General features: G+C 39.1%; 1 protein-coding gene across 36 annotated transcripts in view; it reads left to right on the top strand.

Annotated features, from left to right (window-relative positions):
* Positions 1-18854, top strand: part of AFDN (afadin, adherens junction formation factor) — an 88676-nt gene extending 69822 nt beyond the window's left edge. For 10 of the 36 annotated variants that reach the window (XM_083731988.1, XM_083732020.1, XM_083732023.1 and 7 more), the window contains 10 exons: positions 12-130; positions 1239-1427; positions 2271-2362; positions 2468-2656; positions 4056-5084; positions 6538-6573; positions 9733-9867; positions 11813-12326; positions 14897-14978; positions 16737-18854. In XM_083731988.1, the coding sequence (XP_083588114.1) occupies positions 12-130; positions 1239-1427; positions 2271-2362; positions 2468-2656; positions 4056-5084; positions 6538-6573; positions 9733-9867; positions 11813-12326; positions 14897-14978; positions 16737-16881 (2530 nt within the window). In that variant the 3' untranslated portion in view covers positions 16882-18854. The remainder of the gene's footprint in view (positions 1-11; positions 131-1238; positions 1428-2270; positions 2363-2467; positions 2657-4055; positions 5085-6537; positions 6574-9732; positions 9868-11812; positions 12327-14896; positions 14979-16736) is intronic. The other 26 variants (XM_083732021.1, XM_083731990.1, XM_083731995.1 and 23 more) reach the window with 10 other exon arrangements.
* The last annotated feature ends 2110 nt before the right edge of the window (positions 18855-20964 follow it).

Here is a 20964-nt window from a genome sequence, read left to right on the forward strand (position 1 = left end):
TCTCACCTCAGGGCAGCAGAGCTGATGACAAGAACAGGATCAGTAGTGACGCTAGAAGTAGCAAAACAAGGAGCAATTTATCATGGTTTAGCAACTTTGCTTAACCAGCCGTCTCCAATGATGCAAAGAGGTAAACAACTTGAAATATTTTTGTCCACATACATTTTTGGGTGAAAACCAATCTTAAATCTCCATGCTTTCTAGAAATTGTGTTTGAATAAACATAGTACAGCCTAATTCACTCATTATTCTTTCTCTGAAGGAGAGGCTTATAAAATCCTTAAAGTCTAGTACAATGCAGTCCTGTGGATGTCTACTCAGAAAGTCTCACTAATGGGGCTTACTGTTGGACAAATTTGCATTGGACTGCAGTGTTAAGTGTGTGGAAGGTTGTTCCCCAGAAGTACTGAGAGCACAGACTATTTCTTAATCTGTTTCCTTCTGTGTTAAATTTAAGGAATGATAGTAACCTGTTGAAAGGACAAAACAGTCAAGATTGTCAAGTGTTTTGAAGATTAGATTAAAACATTTTCTACGGGTTGGTACTGTTTGGCAAACGTATATTGAGTCTGACCTCTGATCCATCTGGCCTAGTACTGCCTGCTCTGACTGGCAGCAACTCTGCAGATACCCGCTGCATAATATCCTTTTAGCTGGAGATGCTGGGGTTGAACATAGAACACAATGCATGCAACACCTGTGCTTTTGCCATGACTATGTACTTCCCCAACCTGGATAGGAGTGAGAATACTGGATTTCATTTCTTTTGGCCCAGTAAATACAGGTTGTATGGCAACTCTGTTCATTTGTTAATATCACTGGCTTGGAAGGAGCTGTAATTCAAGTGATTCCTGATTCATCTCTCATTTAGAAGCCACTTTCATTTCGCGTGAGATACTACCACCTCAGTATTAATTCACCTTAAGAAGGAAGCAGGAGGTGCTTCATAGTTTAGCCTCTGTCTGAGCTTGTCTTCAAAGAACCTTCCTCCTAGTAAATAAGAAAGGAGAGTGTCCAGTGACTCAAGCCCCATTTGACCAGCACACAGCAGGCAAATTCACAGTTAAGTCCCAATTCTCAATTCACTTCCCTTCACCCAATTTCATTCATCTGGGATTAGGGGAATGACTTCAAGATCACATACCAGGTTCCAGCAGCTTTGAATCCAAGCAGTAATCATATGAGAAGTTAAGCACTGATTGTTCTCATACAACATCTCTCTCTTTCTGGAATTTCAGACCGCCGTGGCTCAGGTAAACCCCGACCAAAGAGTGAAGGATTTGAGCTATATAACAACTCCGCTCAGAATGGATCCCCTGAGAGCCCCCAGTTGCCTTGGACAGAATATAATGAACCAAAGAAATTGCCAGGGGATGACAGACTGATGAAAAACCGAGCTGATCACCGATCTAGTCCCAATGTAGCAAGTAAGCAGGAAATGGTTTAAAGATGTTTATATGGACCATGTTTCTGTAGAGGACCGAAATGCTCTGAAAATGAATGGAATAAAAATTTGGTAGTTAGCTACAGGGGCTAAATTCTAAAGAAGGTAGGTCTCCACAGATGTTATGAAACACCCAACGCATTACATCAGATTGTGAGTCCTCACAGGCCATCATTCAGCTTGTAAGTGCCTGGGACAAGAGGTGAGCCAAAGAAGATGAAATCAGAGGCTTTCAGGAATCTGCTGTAGTGGGTATATGTATATGTAAAATTATGCACAGTGGTACCTCAGGTTACAAACACTTTGGGTTACAAATGCTTCAGGTTACAGACTCTGCAAACCCAGAAATAGTACCTCGGATTAAGAATTTTACTTCAGGATGAGAACAGAAATCGGGCAGCACGGCAGCAGCGGGAGGCCCCATTAGCTAAAGTACCTCAGGTTAAGATCCTTTTCAGGATAAGAATGGACCTCCTGAACGAATTAAGTTCTTAACCCAAGGTACCACTGTACTGAGACCCCTAAGTACATGCATACATCATTTGATTTGTATGTTGCCTTTCCATAGTTAAAACTATGCTCAAGGCAGCTTATAACATGAAGAAATATACATAATATAACAAAAATACAGTAGTCATCAATATGTACAGTAGGCTAGTTATTCCACCCCTGAATAGCTAGCTGTGAAACAAATTATATATAATATTTTTCTTACATTATTTAAGAGGAGCAAACAAGTTTATTAGTCTTGTTATTTCTCTTAGTTTGAATTAGTTCTCTTGTGTAGGCTAACAAAGGTGGTTTAATTTTTTTCCCCCCTCAACAGACCAGCCTCCAAGTCCTGGGACCAAGAATGCATATGCAGCTGGAACCACTAACAAGATAACATCAGTGTCTACGGGAAATCTTTGCACAGAGGTTAGAAATAGCAAGCAATATATATATATATATATATATATATATCTCAGTGTGGTGTGTTTTAATAGGTACAAAAGTGTAAATTATCTTTCTATATTTATACAGGAACAGATACTACCATCCAGACCTGAAGCATATCCTATCCCAACACAAACTTACACCAGAGAATATTTCACATTCCCAGCCTCCAAATCCCAGGATCGAATGGGTCCTGCTCAGAATCAGTGGTCGAGTTATGAAGAGAAACCCCAAATTCCACCTGAAAGTAATCATTATATCAGTGTTGCAATGCAGGTTAGAAATTTGCTTTTATCAACTAAGTTAACTGAATGGTTTTGGTGTTGTGGTATGGAATAATAAGATTATTGGTCCCCTAATATTTAGTACTTGTAAAAATATCTCTGGTTTGTTACAGCTGCTATTTGTTATTTGGTTAGCTTTAAAATTAGAAATTAAAGGTTCACAGTATATCTAAATTGCTAAGAAAGGTTCCATACATACTGGCATCTTGTATGAAAACTTGACAATATATATTTAGAGTTGATGTTTGAAACATAGCAATAGTAAACAATATTGGGAACATTACTTTTGCCAAAGGTTTGTGTCTTAAGAGTGACTGTAAATGCAGTTTAGTATTCAAAGACTGCATTAACTATTGTCAAACCATAAAATGCCTGTTTAAGTTGTGTTCGCTTTTAAATACCCAAGTCATTAGCAATCTGCTAGTAGCGTTTTCACAGTGCATCTTACACAAGTTGCTTTGTGTTCAGTGCTTCTGGACTAATAGAGCATAAGAAATGCTTTCATTCCAAACAATGCATTCTTTCTAGGTCATGGTTAAGGTCATTGATAGAGAAGCACCAAATAAGTTGCCTTTGTTCGTAGTTTCTAACTACGATTCTTTTGCATCTGGTCAACTTTGTGCCTAAAATAAATCTTGGAAGGAACACTTAAGGAATTTTGAATTAAAATTAAAATTTATAGATGGTTTCATTGGAGCTTCTAAGGTATGTGGTGCCTTATTATCAAATGGTGTTACATGCTGAGCAGTAGTTGTGTTTTTCACTTAATGCTAGAGAACTTCACAGTGATCTAATCAAAATGCAGCATATCTGTGAAGATGGAATATTTTACCAGGGATTTAATGATCAGGTGTTTTCCTGCCCTATATAACTATGAGAAGGAGTGGGGAAATACAGTAAAGTGAACAGATGGTTCCACTTCCTGTGCTGCTCTTAGAGTTAATTGTGATTATAATAAAAGCTTGTCACAGCAGTTGGGGGCAGGACTAGATAAGTTACTGTTCTTCAGTTATTCTTGTAAACTGCTAGCCCTACATCTTCTGTGGGAATACGTTTCAGAGCTGGAAGTAGTTTCAGTTTGGCATTGTTGTGAGTTCTGTGTGAGAATGGGTATACAGCCTAAATTAGGTTGCTGTTCTTTCTCCTCCCAAAGTAATTTCGTAATCGTGTATCAAAGCTCACAGACCTCTAGAGCTTGCATAACTTGTTTGGAATGAAAGCCTGTATGCAGTACTTGGAACTGTTGCAACATGCTGTTTATGAAAGTGTTGATTTTACAGGAAAGTGAGTAAGCATTTCATCATCACTCTAGAATGCTATAAACTGTCATTTAGTAATTTTTTTCTGTATATGAATTCTAACATGTGAAAACTTTTTTTTCCTTCTTCAAGCGTGTAACACGTTCTCAGGAGGAACTACGAGATGATAAAGTTTATCAGCCAGAAAGGAGTCGACTAGAAGTTGCCATACGAAAAGATGTGGAATATATTGATCGCAAATCAGACAGTGATCCATGGATGAATTCTTCTGTGGATTCTAGCACATCAAGCCAAGAGCATCTAAACCATTCCTCTAAATCTATCCCCCCTGGTTCTTCTTTAACCAAAACTGGACCTGGTCGCTGGAAAACTCCTATTGTTTCTCAACCAGTATCACTAGTGACTTCCCAGTCCACCAGAACAGACCTCCCTCCCCCTCCCCCTCCTCCACCAGTGCACTATGCAACTGACTTTGATGGGCTGCAAATGGATTTGCCTCTTCCGCCCCCGCCACCACCTCCAAGCCAGTTGGGGCCACAGTCATCATCTCAGGTTGCTGCTGCAGAACGCAAAAAGAGAGAAGAACATCAAAGGTGGTATGAAAAAGAGAAAGCCCGTTTAGAGGAAGAGCGAGACAGGAAGCGTCGGGAGCAGGAAAGAAAACTGGGGCAAATGCGTTCTCAGCCACTAATTCCTGCGCAGTCCCTACTTCCTCCAGTTTCAGTTCAGCAGGTGAAACCAGAAAAGCCTTCAACATTGCAGAGACCCCAGGAAACCGTCATTAGAGAATTACAGCCCCAGCAGCAACCCCGAACCATTGAGCGAAGAGATCTGCAGTACATCACCATCAGCAAAGAAGAGTTGTCCTCTACTGATAGTTTATCTCCTGACCCTTGGAAACGAGATGCGAAGGAGAAGCTGGAGAAGCAGCAGCAGATGCACATTGCAGACATGCTGAGCAAAGAGATTCAGGATCTTCAGAATAAGCCAGATAGAACAGCTGAAGAGAATGACCGCCTGCGCAAGCTCATGCTGGAGTGGCAGTTCCAGAAACGACTCCAAGAGTCAAAGCAAAAAGATGATGATGAGGATGATGAAGAAGATGATGATATTGATACTATGCTGATTATGCAGCGACTGGAAGCTGAGAGAAGAGCAAGGGTAAAATGAGAGAATCCTTTTAATAAGCTGTTTGTATTCTAAAATGTCTGTTAGCCTAAAAAAACAACAACCCACCTTAGATATCACCACAGGATAAAGGAGGACTGGACTCTCTTATTGTCCCTGTCTTTCATTGTATATAATGAAGTTTGGTCTAATCTGTTTTGACTTTGTCCAAGTAAGTGGTGTATTATAAGCTACTAACTGGAAAGCTTGAGCTGAAGATAGCTCTATTTCCAGTTCCCTCCCTACCCCCAGCCCCCCAAATAGCAAGGGAATGACAGGAAAATTAGACATCCTTTCTAATAAATAGATGTTGATCCCTGCTTTGTTTAAGTCTAGTATATGATTGCATACATATATAGTTGTCCATAAGGGCAAAAAGTGAAGGACTGTCCACCTGTATTTTTTTTAAGTAAGCCTAGTTTTAATTCTGCTTGATTTTTGTACATTCATGAAGCCAATGCCACAAAATATTTTATGTTCATGTTTCATCTGTCAAAATGCATAGCATGATTTGGATTTTTAATTCCACAAGAGTGATGATGTGGTTCTTTCATTGGTGAAAACACAAAACTACAGAAACTGATTAAAAACATACAGAAACTTTTTTCATGCAGCAGCATATAAACTAACTTCATGATCGTATACTTGACAGTGATGAAAGTTAAAAGTGGTGCAATTCTTTATTTAAAGATTTGTAAATAATTGGTCTATAAATTATGCTGCTTTTGCCACAGTGAAAAGCATTTGCTTTCCAGGGCAACCATTATATGCATTTTCTCAATGAAAGCATTGCTTTATTTTTATTTTTCTGTTGTGGCTCACTGCAACTTAAATCAGTTTCTTAAAGCTAAGTGTGTCCTCGACAGATTCATTATATGGTATCTTATGGTTGCTGCCTCTTGTTTTGTCACACAGCTTTATTAACTACATTAATATATCATTTTAAAACAAAATTATTTATTTTGGGTTATCTAACACATTAATCTTGTTCTTTTAAAATCTGCATTATAATTCTTTGTTAGGTGGTCATCTTTGTTGCATAACATCTCCTAAATCATTCCTTTACACTAGGACTGATAAATTTACATTTTGTACATTTTAGAAATATTATCCCCCATCTCTAATAACCAAATATTTTTAAAATGAGGTAACTAATTGGCTGTTTTTTGCAATAAAAATTGTATAGCTCTTTATCCACTTATAGATGGACTGTGTGTTCTATCTTAAAGGACACAGTTTACAGAAATAACTTGCTTTTTAAAACTATTTTTTACTGATTTATTTAGACATGTTCACCATTTCCACATTAGCTTATCAAACAGCGCTTTTCCTTTTTCCTTTTATACAGCTGTAGTAACAAATCAAAGTGCTTTTGGCATAGTGCAAATCTAAATTTATCCTTATTTTCACTGAGCATCTTTCTTTTTCCTTCTCTTATTACCTGCAGCAGACTGCTATGCCAGCAATCTCTGTTCTAGATTTGGTATGTTCTTATTTCTTTCTCTTCAATGCCTTTTTCTTACTGCTTTTTATCCTTTTCTTCTTTTTAATTAATAATGATCCAATATGCATTGGATATTGCTTTCTAAGTGCTTTATGGCAGGGTGTAATGTGTTAAAGGGCTTTAAGCAAGCACACAGCCGTTGCTTGAGGTATGTTCCTAGCTTTTCCTCACTCCTGCCTTTATTCTTTAAAAGTTGTGTTCTGTTTGCATCTTTGAATTGTTTGCAGCTGTGTCCGACCATTTATAGGAATAATATATCTAACATTTTCCAAAAATAACCCTTAGCTTTGATAAACATTATATGTAGCTGGGACTGAATGGCTCCCTTCTTTTTTATTGTTGTTACTCCCTTGTCCCGCAAACCATAGATTTAATTAAATTTATTCTAACCATTTCAATATTCAACTTCTAAACCATTTATCGTTTCTTACTCCCATAATGGATAGTTTGGCATTCACATTAATTTCCTAGAAACTATTTGCTTTAGCGCTTTGCTTTTTGGAATGCTACCTTGAAGTAAAAAGTTTGGAACTCATTTATAATTATTCTAAATATCTATATAAAAATAACCCCTTAGTTGATCAGTAAGGGATATGCTGCTAGTAAGTAGCAATATTGTGTCAGAAGCTAACAGCTTATAATATAGACAGAACTATGCATCTCAGCAGGCTTTCCATGATATATAGCTGTTTTATGAGGCAGAAATGAGGTTCTCTGTACCCTGATCACCTGATCATTTCTTACTTCTGTTTGCCCTGTGATACAGCTTGTGATCTGGTTGGCACATTGTAGTTTCCTTTCACCGGCATTTTTTATTTTTATTTTTCCTCAAACAAAACCAGTGTATAGAAGTTAAAATAACTCTCAAGCTATAGAAAATTTTCTGTTTCTGGATTTTTGAACACAATCTAACCTATGTCACTCCACATATTTAAAGGGAAGAGATGAAGGATATAAAATAGAATTATAGTTAAAAACATTTGTCTCCCTATCCCATTTAATTTCTTTTGAAGCTTCTCTTTAGAGTAACACCACTGTGACATTTTGGCATTTACAATTTGAGTCTCTTCAGCAGTGTGGGACATAGTCCAGTAGTTCTCCTTTATTCTTTCATGACATTTTCTGACAGGTTCTTAACTAGATAATATCCACATATCTCTTCAAGGACACTTTCTGAAATCATTTTACTTCTGTAAAATCTTCCCAGTAATGTAAGATGATCTGTTGTGCAGAAATAGGCCCTCCTTGAACATGAATGAATACTTTTGCACTTACCATGCACTTTATTCACATGGTTTTTTCCATGTTAAATGACTGCAAATGGTTCCTTCAGTATGGAAATCCTTATGCAATGTCAAGAAGAACCAAAGATATTACTCTAAATAGCTATTCACTTGGGCAGGCTGTCAAGGCCAGATTCATTCTAGTGCCATTTTTTAAAACTAAATGGGCAAAGGGATCTTTGCCTTTTGACTTGCATACCTGGTGGACAAACACATGTAATTCTTGTTTTTTTAACAAGTTTTTCCCCCCTAATTTACACTGCAAAGTACATAGCTGGGTTTTTTTAGTAGGATTAGTGCCATTTTCAAAAGCTGAGTAGAGCTAGAAGCAAACCTTCCCTCCAACACTGTATGCCTGCTGACCCACAGACCAGTTGGAGAGGGGGGAGGCAAGTGAGAGGAAAGAGATAGATTTACCAAAATATTGTACACGTCTACACTATAAATGTATTTCACTGCTCATTCAGTTAGCTCATTCAGTTAGCTCATCAGCACTTTAGGAAAGGGGTTGCTAATCTTCTGTGCTCCAGATGTTGTTGAATTGCAGCTCCCATCATTTGTACCCATTAGCCACACTGGCCGAGGCTGATGGAGGTGTAATCCAGTGACATCTGGTAGACCATAGTCTAGCAATCCCTGGTTTAAATTGAGGTGAAATGAGGGGATGAAAAAGTTGAGAGGGAATTTTTTGAATTATTATACATAATATATAGAGAGAATGGGCCTTTTCTGTGGTGGCTCCTCAGTTGTGGAATGCTCTCTCTAGAGAGGCTCTTCTAGTGCCATCATTACATGTCTTTAGACACCAGGCAAATTCCTCTTTACCCAGGCCTATGGCTATTAAATAATCTGTGGCCTGTAAAAGTGTGGGGGAGAGGACTGTTAGTATTCTGTTTATTTTACTATTAGGTGCCTGTCAGTATGCTTTTTACTATGTTTTATTATGTTTTTACCATTGGTGTTTTGTAATGTGTTTCTAATACTGTACACTGCTCTGAGATCTTTTGATGAAGGGTGGTATAGATATTGACATTATGATGATGATCACTACAGCATTTGTGTGCCTTTTGAACCTTCCAAATCCACATTGATTTAAAAGTCCTAATTTTCCCCTGTCCTTATGTTCTGCTTTCAAGTGGACCAGGAATTTCACAAAGAGATGTTGATTTCGAACTGAGATTAGCTCTAAGAATTTCACCATTGCAAACGAGTAAAAAACAGCAGGTGCTTGGTTCTTCTTGTGTTTGTATCATTGTGCTCTCCAACATGGACCTTTGGTATCTTCTTTAGTGGGGAGCAGAAACTTGCCCCCACATTAGATGTTTGTTTGGGTGGGGAGATGCTGCAAACATCCAGCCATCACAGCAATGTAATGGTATAGGTGTAAGTTGCTTGCATTCCCTTCCCACAGATGTAGCCAAAGTGTTGCTCTCCAGATGCTGTTGGACTTCAACTCCCATCATGCCTAATTGTGGCCATGCTGCCTGGGGTTGATGGCAGTTGTAGTATAATGACACCTGAAGGCATCACATTAACAACCTTCACAAATGACTGAAGTTAAACTGTGGAGAAGAAACATGCATGATCTCTAGGGACAGGGGGAAGAAAAGAAATTCCTCTGCACATTTCTTTTCTCTCAGTAAAAAACAGTAGTAATTCTCCAGAGTTTTAAGAGGAAATACTGATCCTCAGCGCATGACCAAAATTTTCTGCTTTTGCAGTGACAAAATAACACCTGTGTTGGACTATGGTTTTTTTTTTAAATGAACAAACCAAGAGTTTCTCTTCAGAATTTCTGTCCTGAGGATTCATTTGCCCTTATTTGGGGGAAAAATTGAAGACAGATCTTTGTTAGCTACAGGATGAAGAGCGTAGACGGCAGCAGCAGTTGGAAGAAATGCGTAAAAGGGAAGCAGAAGACAGGGCCAGGCAAGAAGAAGAGCGCCGGCGCCAAGAGGAGGAGCGGACAAAGCGAGAGGCTGAACAAAAGGTTATGACCCCCTTGAGTGGAGCAAAAAATCTTTGTATGCTTGACTGCTAAGAATTCAATTTTTAATGAATGGTGGATGGACACCCTATTTTATGCTACCCTAGAACAGGTTGGCTCTATGCGCACAAACCTTGAGAGTTACTGCATTGCTTGCTACTTTTATAGTGCTTATCAAGTATTGGATGCTGTATGCTAGCTAAAACCAGTAAGCAGACCCCACTGGCAGGCTTAATAAATGGCAAGATATATAGGACAAATGCAAAAATAAATATATTACAGTAATATCTCAAGTTAAATATGCTTCAGGTTGAGCGTTTTCAGGTTACGCTCCGCGGCGACCCAGAAGTGACACGTTCCATTACTTCCAGGTTGCCGCGGAGCGTAACCTGGAAGTAACGGAACGCGTTACTTCCAGGTTTTGCCACTCGCGCATGCGCAGATGCTCAAAATGTCATCATGCACAGATGCGGCGAATCACGGCACATGCAGACACGGGTTGCGTTCTACTCAGGACCTCTGGAACGGATCCCGTTCGCATCCAGAGGTACCAGTGTACAAGGTTGCTGAATATTTAGTACAATGAGAGAGATTCAAGATGAAATTCAGTCCAGGTGGTTAGAACAAAAGAATGAAAGTGGCAAAAAGGTTGATTTAAATGATTTAAAAATTAAGAGAGAAAATATTTTTAAGCTATTCAAAGGAGGAAAGAGCCATCAGGCAAGGTATGAAGTTGTAGAATTCCATGCAAAGGGCACATAGGTGCTCTTTTCTTCACCGTTCTCCTCCCTCTTGTGTGCAAGTTCTCCATAACCATCCACTGCCGATATGGGTCAGAATCTTGTTGGGCCATTCTCACCGTAGCTAGCAGGATCCTTAACCATGTAGTTTCACTGATTTTAAAGTTTTGAGCTGTTAGCAACAATCTCATAAGGAGCAGTGCAGATGTAACAACCATGGTTTAGGGAGTAGGCTGAATCCCTACTTTTATATGAACAACTCTTTCCCATCTCAAAAAACGTTCACTGAATCGGCCTGTAGTTAACCATGGTTAGCAATGGACAAATGTAAAATTGAACTGTGGTTGAATAGCACTGCTTCAATGGCTCCCTTTATTGTTCCAAAGAATAATTGAGGGAGATGGGGGATTTTTGTATTAGAAAGGAATGAAGGGGTATGGGCTCTTGCCTCAGTCCATTGTGTGGATTGTCTCTTTATGAGGATGCAGGTAACAAAGCTCATTAAGTATAAAACTTCTCACTATCAGTTGAAAGGTAAACTGAATCGTAATGTTTGTTTTCATTGGTCTGGTGTGTATGTGCAAGTTAAAGTTTGGCATTAACTTTCACTCTACATTGAATATATGTTCAGTATGTTATTTGTCAATAGGGACAGGAAATACTACTTGCCTTCAGTGTCAGCTTAAATAAGAGAGTAATATCTGTTCAATCATTTAAATTCAAAGAAGTTGTACTGTATATACAGTGCTTCACACACCTTAGAATACAGTGCAAGAAGCTCTATAGAATTGACAGGGTAGAGCAATACCTAATTTCTAGGGCAGTATACTGTCAAAACAATGCCAGTACAATTTTAAAGTGATAACTTGAAAAGGATGGGTAAACTTTGGTGACCTACTGGTTTCCTTCTCATTAAAAGCAAGGTAGAATTCTACATCAGTTGTACTTGGCCTTATGTGTGCACCGTTCCAGTAAACTCTATGCAATGTTTGGTAATGTTTAAGTTTAATTTTCTCCATGAAAATATGTACCATGTCTTAAGTGCAAAGATGACTCAACATTTGAAGAAGCTTGTAAATAATTTATAATAGTAAGCATTGCAAATTTACTGGTATAAGAGACGAAATTGTAACTGAGTTTTGTTTTGTTGGTATAAAAATGGCCTTCTCCGACGTTTGTTTGAACATTTGTTTCCTTTGGGCCCACAGAGGCGACAAGAAGAAGAATATTACAATCGCTTGGAAGCTGAAAGGCGCCGTCAGCATGATGAGGCAGAACGGAGATTGCTGGAGCCCGATGAGCCTGGTCTGTACAGACCTCCGCTTCCACGGGAATATGAATTCCCACCCTTGCCCCCTTCATCTAATGCTCCTCCTCCCCCACCTCAGCGAAACACCTCTTACCTCAAAACACAGGTCCTCTCCCCAGATACGCTTTATACTGCCAAGTTTGTTTCATACAATGATGATGAGGAGGAGGACTCCTGTCTAGCAGCAGGTCAGGATAAGTACTCCAGTACAAGAAAGTCTTATGGTGACCTTCCTCCTGCCAGCCTTAAGCCACAGCAGCCCTCACGCCAGCCACGCCCAGCCTCAGATGGCATATTTCTTTCCAACTCATTCCAGCCATCCTCGGTCAATGCCAACAGTACTGCTTTCAAAACGAGCCAGCCCCCTCCCCTACCAAACAAACCGAGTTTCATCAGTCCCAGCAGCTCAAAAGGTAGACGCAAAATTTTAATTAAGAATCTTTTCTGTATGAAACTCTCCACATTTCCCGCTATGGTGTTCTGAACAAAATCACTTCATGATTATATCTCACTTGATCACTGTCCTAAGCATGGTGGTCCGACTTCAGTGCTGATGTGCTACTGTAAATCCTATTTTTAAATGTGTGTGGTCTTTCCATTTTCTTACCAAACTCTCTGTAATTCTTACTTTCATATAATGAAAGCAAAGTGATTTTTTTTATTATTGAAAAAAATCCCCATCCAACCAGCTAAAAGTACTGTTGGTTTTGGCTTTTGTTCTGTATCTCTTTTCAGCTACTGTTTCTGATTTTCACTGGGTCCATGGTGCTTTCACATTTCTGAGCCACATGTTTCTCATGATAATAGGACATGTGTGTCTGGTTTGTTAATAATGGGAAGATGTTTTCCTTCTGCTTATTTGGCATGTATCTCATGTGCAAATGGCTTTAAGAGTATACTACCCAATAACAGTATTTGAAATGTTATATTTGAAGATTCAGGGGGGGAGAGGTAAATTAACTTACAAACAATATCAATAAGCATATATTGATGCTTCTAGCACTGGTTGCCTAGAGTTGAAGCAGAAGCCTATTTTTCCATTTCTAGTGCTTCCTCCCTAACTCTCTCCCATAAGTTACTTTTCCTGACTTTATTCTCATTAGCATAAATGAATAAACCTAATAACCTTGGCAGAAAATAGTTCCATTATCTGCAGAGCACGACAATTCTTGTGTAAAAGAATTGGGGTGCCACACTGACAGAAGGTTGTGGTTGGTTTAGCTTTTGATAATTAGGAAGAGGAAAACCAATTTATTAAAACTCTTAGTTTTCTAAGTATTCTCCCAATTTAATATTGGTAAGCAGGTCTCTCTGAATGTTTTGCCCTTTAAACCACCATGCATAGTGAGACGCAGGAGGCCAGCAAGGCTTCTTTTTCTAATGGTTGACAGGGAGTCAGTGTAGCACAACATAATTAAACTGAGTTGTTCCAAAAAATACTGTTAATCGTAATCCTTACCCAACCCTTTTCATATTTGTGAGAGGCAGCTACATCTTCCAATAAACTACTAGCATCACATTTTAAGATACAAATAAATGTGGGTACATTTTGGTAATATTGAGGAATGCTATGTAATATGATTCTTCACCTTCATTTCAGCACATTCTTAAAAGCCTATAAAACAGGCCACACATTTCTCTTAAATGTTTAGTCAATACTGCCTGCATAAAATATAAAGCTCTTTGCACAAATGAAGAATTCACTATACAGCTTGTCATCCCACCATCTCACTAACACATTTCTGCCCTTTAATGAACACTACTAACATATGGCAAATTGTGCTTCTGCAAAACTCCAGTTCTTAAGCTCCTTCCACTGGATCATTTGGAATCACTTCAAACATTGGTGGTCACAAATTTGGGAATAAAGCTTGATCAGCCTTGACTAAATATACAAATGTAGGTTAGGTGCATTTTTCTGCTGTGCAGATCTTTCAACATTGAAAAAAATGTTTTTTGGCTCTAAAATTTGGCAGAGGACAGAATAATTGTTTGTTATAAATATTTAGTTAACATGCATGGTGGATTCTCTGCATTTTTATTCAGACTGCATTCTTAGTTTATTGGAGAATCTATAGAGTTGAATTAAAAATACTATTGGAAGGAGCATGCATTTGTTTTTGTGTAGATTAAGGCTCACAAGACACAACACAGATTATCAAGAGACTTTAAAAAATATCAGTGGAAAACGGACAAGGATTTGTGGCGACTCTATTGTTTTTCTTAACAGAACAAAAAGCAAAAGTGAGGGAGACCTTAAAATGTGGGCATGGTGTTGATATTTCACATATAAATTATGTGTTTTGTCTTGTGGCCTTTGGAGAAGATCAGTCTACTTTGTGGGAATTTTATGTGTGAGAACTAAATATAAAGGTGCAGTGCTGTAAAACATATAGAAACTTAGAGAAAGATAGGACAAATTCCCCATCTCTGAATATATTCTATAAGCCTTAGAATACCAGAAAAGAATATATTCTTATATGTCATAAAGCTGGTCAGTGGGTAATATTTAAGCACAAAAAAGCAATAATTCTAGTTCTTTGCCCTCCCTTGAAACTGGAGAGAGAATAATCTTGCACCACAGGCTGCTTAAATCCATAAGCTTAATTGGGGTTTAAGCAGTCTAACTGCATACTGAATTTCCACATTTCGATCTGGAATTCTTAGTTGATTTTGTTGCTTTGTGATGATCATTCAAATGTGCATTTGATTTGATTTTATCACAATCGTATTTAAAAAGTAAAGTCTTAAGGCAAAAGCATTTGACAATTATTTGTTTTAGTAGGATATGTCTTTCATTTTAGTAATCAAGACAGAAGTGCATGCTTTGAATCATCTTAATGGATAGAAAGCACAGATTGAGCCATCTTACTCTATCGAAAAAGCACTGCAGCTTTGTGTGTGTTTGTGGTGGTGGGGAGTAATATTGCCTTGTGGCACTGAACAGATATTTCATTTGGCCTTGTACTTTTTCTTGCATAAGGCTCAAACTACACTGGATCTACTGGAGCAATTGCAGGCCCACATGAACCCTTCCGGGACCTGAGGGAGAAAAAAGCAAAAAGGTGAAATGAAAAATGCCTTAAATAATAATGGTGAATGTATGTAAAGCAGTTTATGTAATCTTGGTTTGAATATTAGATAGTTGAAGTCTCAAAAGCGTTTGAACATAAACTTGGTAGTCCCTCCTGTTAAAGGAAATTATTATTTGAAACTTAGAGAATGCCTGACATTTTCTAAATGCTATACATTTATGTGTAAGAACTAAATATAAAGTTGCATTGCCATAAAACATAGCAACCCCTGCAGCTAAGCTGGTATTGCTCTGCTTTCCTTTGGACCACATCAGTGAGGCTGAAAGGGGGGCTCTTGTCATCTGGGCAGGCCAGGAACTCCATACACACTGCCCAGGTTTGCTCCCCCAAAGAGGTAATTTGAGTGCTGCTCATGTAGTGGTTTGACTTCACCCCCAGGGGTGCACTCCATTGTCTCTCAAGACAGGCAGGTGTAAACAACCATACATTTGTCAAAAGATAAGATGGCCTGTGTCCACAGCCTCACTACAAAAGGAAAAAGGAGGCCGTGGTAAAATCATTCCTCAAGAAACCTTTCCTGAATTCAGAAAATCTTAAGTAATTACAAGCCAGTGGCCAGTCTCACCTTCTTGGGCCAAGGTTCTTGAGTGGGATAGTCACAGACCAGATCCAGGCACTTTTGGAGGAATCTTATTTTCTAGATCCATTTCATTTGGGGTTTAGGCCCTGTTTTTTTGCCCTGTATGATGATATCGGTTGGGAGAGTGACCTTTCAGCAGCTTTTGATACCATTAATCATGTTATCATTCTGCAGCAGCTATCCCAGTTAGGGGTGGGTGGCACCGCTTTGTGGTGGTTCTGGTCCTACTTAGATGGTCTCTTCCAGAAAGCAATACTTGCGTAGTGTGCTTCAGTCCTGTGGAGCCTTCAATGTGGGGTTTCTCAGGGTTCCATTTTAACCCTCATGCTGTTTAACATCTATATGAAGCAACTGACTGGGGACATCTGGAGCTTTGGAGTACAGTACATTGTCAGGAATATGCTGATGAAACACAGCCCTACTTTACTACATCTGCAGATGTGGCAGTGGATGTGTTGGACCGTTGTCTTGCCTTGGTAATGGACTGGATGAGAGCCAACAAACTGAAGCTCAGTCCGCATAATACTGAGGCACTGCTCCTTGGCCAGATGGATGGGAGATTGCCTGCTCTTAAAGGGGTTATACTCCCTTTGAAGTAGCGAGTTTCATAGCTTGGGAGTTCCTCCTGTTCCATTGCTTCCACTTGAGGCTCCGGTTGCCTCAGTGGTGCTGAGTTCCTTTCACCAGCTTCAGCTGGTGGCCCAACTCTGTCCCTATGTGAACAGGGATATCTATGGACTTTTAAACTCTGGAGAGGGTCATTGGTTTGTTTGTTTTTGTCGCTATACTATGTATTATTGTGTTTTTATATTATAAGCCACCCTGTGATTTTTTGATGAAGTATAGAATTTTTAATAACAATAATCTAAAGTATGAACTAATTTTGTATAAAACATTGTAGCAGTCTTTACAACAGCACTGACATTTGTACATAATCTGATACAACGTGGACAAAATTGTCCATGCAAAAGTAAAGACTAACAACCCAATCCTAATCTGGTTTACTTGGAAATAGGCTTCTTTTATTTCTATGGGATTTACAAATACATATGCAAGTGATTGCAGACCCCAGCTAAAAAATATGCAAAGCATCTAGATTTCTGGCAATGTAATACTTCTGTAACATTGAGATATTTTTTTCTTTGCAGTCAAGATGCAGATTTACCTGGTGCACCAGAAAACTTGACTTTTCGGGAACGTCAGAGACTCTTTTCCCAGGGTCAGGATGTGTCCAACAAAGTTAAGGCATCTAGGAAATTAATGGAATTGGAAAATGAATTAAACACAAAATAGGATTAAAGGCACCTTATGAAACATAATCCGAAGAATATCTATGGGACTAGGGAAAGGGCTGTTCAAGAAGGAAGAAGTGTCCTCTGACAATTGAGATGGAATCTCAACATCTGGATGGTTGAGATTTAGATATGTTGCAATAGCAAGAAAAACATTTTTTCCCCAAGAGCTTGTGTTTATACAATGAAAGCACTGTAAAATGTATTTTAATTATATGAATCAAGTGTCATTATGTCCTTTCTCCACACCCTTTCCTTTCTTTGAGGGTTTAACTACTTCTGCAAAGGTCCTGGGTCACACTTACTGAAGAATTGTTGCTTCCTTGTCTTACAAAAAATACTTTGTTAGCTGCTAAACAGAAAAAGTGGCTGTAGCTTGAACTGCCTAAACTAAACTCTGCACTGGCTTGTTGCACTCTAGATTGTTTGATTCAAAGTATGAGGTGGTAAACAGTTTACTAGCATATCACTGAAAACTTGTGGTTCGAGTCTGGGTTTCCTTGGATATTCTCTTGCAGTAAAAACAGAATTGAATACTCTGAAACCAGAAGGGCTGTGTTAGCACATTTAATCATTAGACACAGAGTGATATCTATATTCATACAGTTATGGGGACATGAAATACTTGACTTGATTTATATTGGTGGCAGTCCAGTGATGTGATAAAACCTGCACCCTGGATTTTCCAGCTCTTCTTCCTTCATCACTACACTTGAGCTGTAAACCACTTTTAAAACTTGAGTTGTGAAATCCTTGGTAAGAGCTGAAGGAAGAGATTGGTAAAATATAGATGGATGCATAGGAATGGTGTGTGTGTGTGTGTGTGTGTACGTGTAGATTGAGAATACAGTGTTTTAAAACTATGTAGAAATTCCAGACTTAAGCAATAGGGAATAAGTTTCTTCTGGTAGCTCCCGTTGTAGCTGAGATAAAACCAAAGTTAGATGTTAAAAGGACTAGAAGATTTCCAGTACTAATAGATAGCATATTAAGTACTACTTGCAGAGGGACATGGTTACTATTACTGTGATGAGAAACATGAAAGTATTGTCTGCCAAAAATAGTTTTACTGCAGTGGCCTGGCAGCACATCACTTGGTCTTTCATGTTGAGAAGTGCTAGTCAAGCAGCTTTGGTTTACTAGCATCCTCTTTCTATATATTGTAGAAAATATTGGCAGTTCAAGCTATCTTTCACACTATATTGCAGCATTATTTAATTTTTAAGCAGTTTAAATCTCTTTTTCTCCCACTGTTCCTGTATGGCTGATGTTGAGAATAAGGACCTCATTAGAGTTTGTTTCTCATTGTGTGATGTTTAAAACAATATATTATATTGTGATTCTAAGCAAATTTTCTATTTGATAAAGCCCTTAATTGGGTTTTAGATGATTTTTCTGTATAATATGTTATCTTATAAATATATATTTAGGGAATTATGCACACTTCCAAATGCAGAGGGTAGACTTTCACTGCCTTAGAAATCACTTTTAATAAGAGTTGTATGATAAATAAATGCAAGTTAATGATATTAAAATTGGAGTGTAAATATTTTTTTTACATATTTCAGGTTTCTTATTTGAAAGTGTGCTTTTACCGTTCACCTGTTAAATATGAAGTAGGAGATGAAATTGGTTGAAAGTGTTAATGAAGGATTTGCATGCTTGCTATATCTGTTAATCAGGAAAAGCAAGCCTCCCCCAATTTATCTTGAGAACACTAGATATTCTGTGGCTGGAATACTGTTGCTGCTAGAACCTAAGCAAAGAAATATCACTTACCGTGGAGTGGATTTGACTGCTACTGGGCATTCAGGCCACATGTGAATATGAGTAAAAGTGCTTTTCATAACTGTCTGTGCATTATTATGAAAAAAAAGAAACATCAAAACTGCTGTAGTTTCCCATTTCTACTGTATTTCACTTGCAACCTATTTTTAATAAACTTTGTATTGTATTTAACTTTGCACTGCATAATGTCTGTATCAAGAGTATTTGTTCAAATCACAAATGTCAATATCTAATTATTTTGTTACACATTTACCTAAAATATAATCAAAGACACAAAGTGCTTAATTGAATTTTAGCTTTAGATAATGCTATAGAATCTATAGCATAGTATAGATGAATATCTGTTCAGAATATCTGTTCTAGTAAACTAGATGGGAAGTGAGCTGTTTTTCCCACTTAAAGGTAAAGGTGAAGGGACCCCTGACCATTAGGTCCAGTCGTGACCGACTCTGGGGTTGCGGCGCTCATCTCGCTTTATTGGCCGAGGGAGCCAGTGTACAGTTTCTGGGTCACGTGGCCAGCATGACTAAGCCGCTTCTGGCGAACCAGAGCAGCACACAGAAACGCCATTTACCTTCCCGCCGGAGCCGTACCTATTTATCTACTTGCACTTTGATGTGCTTTCGAACTGCTAGGATGGCAGGAGCAGGGACCGAGCAACGGGAGCTCACCCTATCGCAGGGATTCGAACCGCTGACCTTCTGATCGGCAAGTCCTAGGCTCTGTGGTTTAACCCACAGCACCACCCTTTTTTCCACTTAAGAACTTGTAAAATACCAAATTATTGGTTTACATATTAGAGCAGGGGTGGGGAACAGGGTAAAGCAAGTGGCCAGGTCCTGGGTTCCTTAACTGTCTGCGGGCCATATTGGATGAGTGAGTTCTGCCCACCTGTCAATCCCCTGGTGTCACTATGTCATTTTTTTCCCATTTGTAGCATGACAAGCTGCACCACAAAAGAAAGTCCAGGCCCAGCAAAGTGGGCTTAAAGTTACCACTGATAGGTGCAGACTTCAAGCTCTACTTTCTACTGGGATTAGCTGAACTGCAGTTTCTCATGGTGAACTCTATAGTGCAGCCAATCTCAGCTAGCGGGCTCACAGTGCCAGTCAGCTAATTGACAAGGGAGGCTTGCCAATGCATAATGAAGAGGGCACTTTAAGGCTTCTGATGTGCATTGGCAGCCACATCTCCACCTGCCCCATCACCTGACATCATATAATGACATCAGGTGTGGTGTAGGTGGCCACAGTTGAAGAAATTGGCCTCACAGACCAAATTCTGCTGGACCTAATAAGGCTCATGGGCTAAAGGTTTCCCACCTCTGAATTCAGAGGTGGGAAATTCTTATATACAGCAGATTTAATTGCAGTTTGGCTATAAACTAGGGGTGGAGACCAGGGAGCCTCCAACCTGCAGACCAAATTTGGCCTTCGAGGCCATTTTTCCTGGTGATATCAGCTGAGGTACTTAGTCCTTCAAGCAAGCAAGGGACAAGCAACTGGAGAGAATATTAAAAGAGCCAGTACAATATGCCTCAGTCTCTTTCTTTTCCTCCATCCAATGCCTGGTTCAAAGAAGTATTTTAAGGAGGTCCGTGCTCAGATGGAAGAGTGGGGAATGAATTGAAGCTAACAGTGTTTGAGGCAATCTCTACCCACACATATACCTTAAAGATAGCTCTGAACTGGAGGTTCTAAGAATCGGCATGGGGCAGACTTTGAAAGCAGGAGGGATTTGGGCTGGTGAGCAGGGCACCCCACATGTCATGTGATTGATAGGTCACTTGTTTGCATCCACCTGTCCAAGTTAAGTCCACCACTGAAAATTTTGCTTTCGAAAAATAAGTGTGTGCACATCTTTGGACAGAAAGTACGGGGGAAGCTATAGGGGCTTCAGGGCAGTTCTATCAAGCATTGGGAGTTGCCAAGAAAGTTCTACTCCTAGTTATCTAGTCTCAATAGAAGATAGAATCTGGGAGATCTCAAAGTGCTGGAGGATCTTAAGGTAGAAACAAACTCCAAGATCCACATAAACTTAAAGTCATTTTCATGCACATTTAAATAACCCAGCAGGCATAAAAAAGACGCCTCTGGCAATCTAAAATGTAGATGACCTTAATCTCTGACAGGCTGTTTCATTCCTGGTTAGTTCTGTGATACAGATTAGGTAAAGGTAAAGGTACCCCTGCCTGTACGGGCCAGTCTTGACAGACTCTAGGGTTGTGCGCTCATCTCACTCTATAGGCCGGGAGCCAGCGCTGTCCGCAGACACTTCCGGGTCACGTGGCCAGCGT

This window comes from Podarcis gaigeae (assembly GCF_964106915.1).
Source record: "Podarcis gaigeae genome assembly, chromosome: 3".
Classification (NCBI taxonomy): domain Eukaryota; kingdom Metazoa; phylum Chordata; class Lepidosauria; order Squamata; family Lacertidae; genus Podarcis; species Podarcis gaigeae.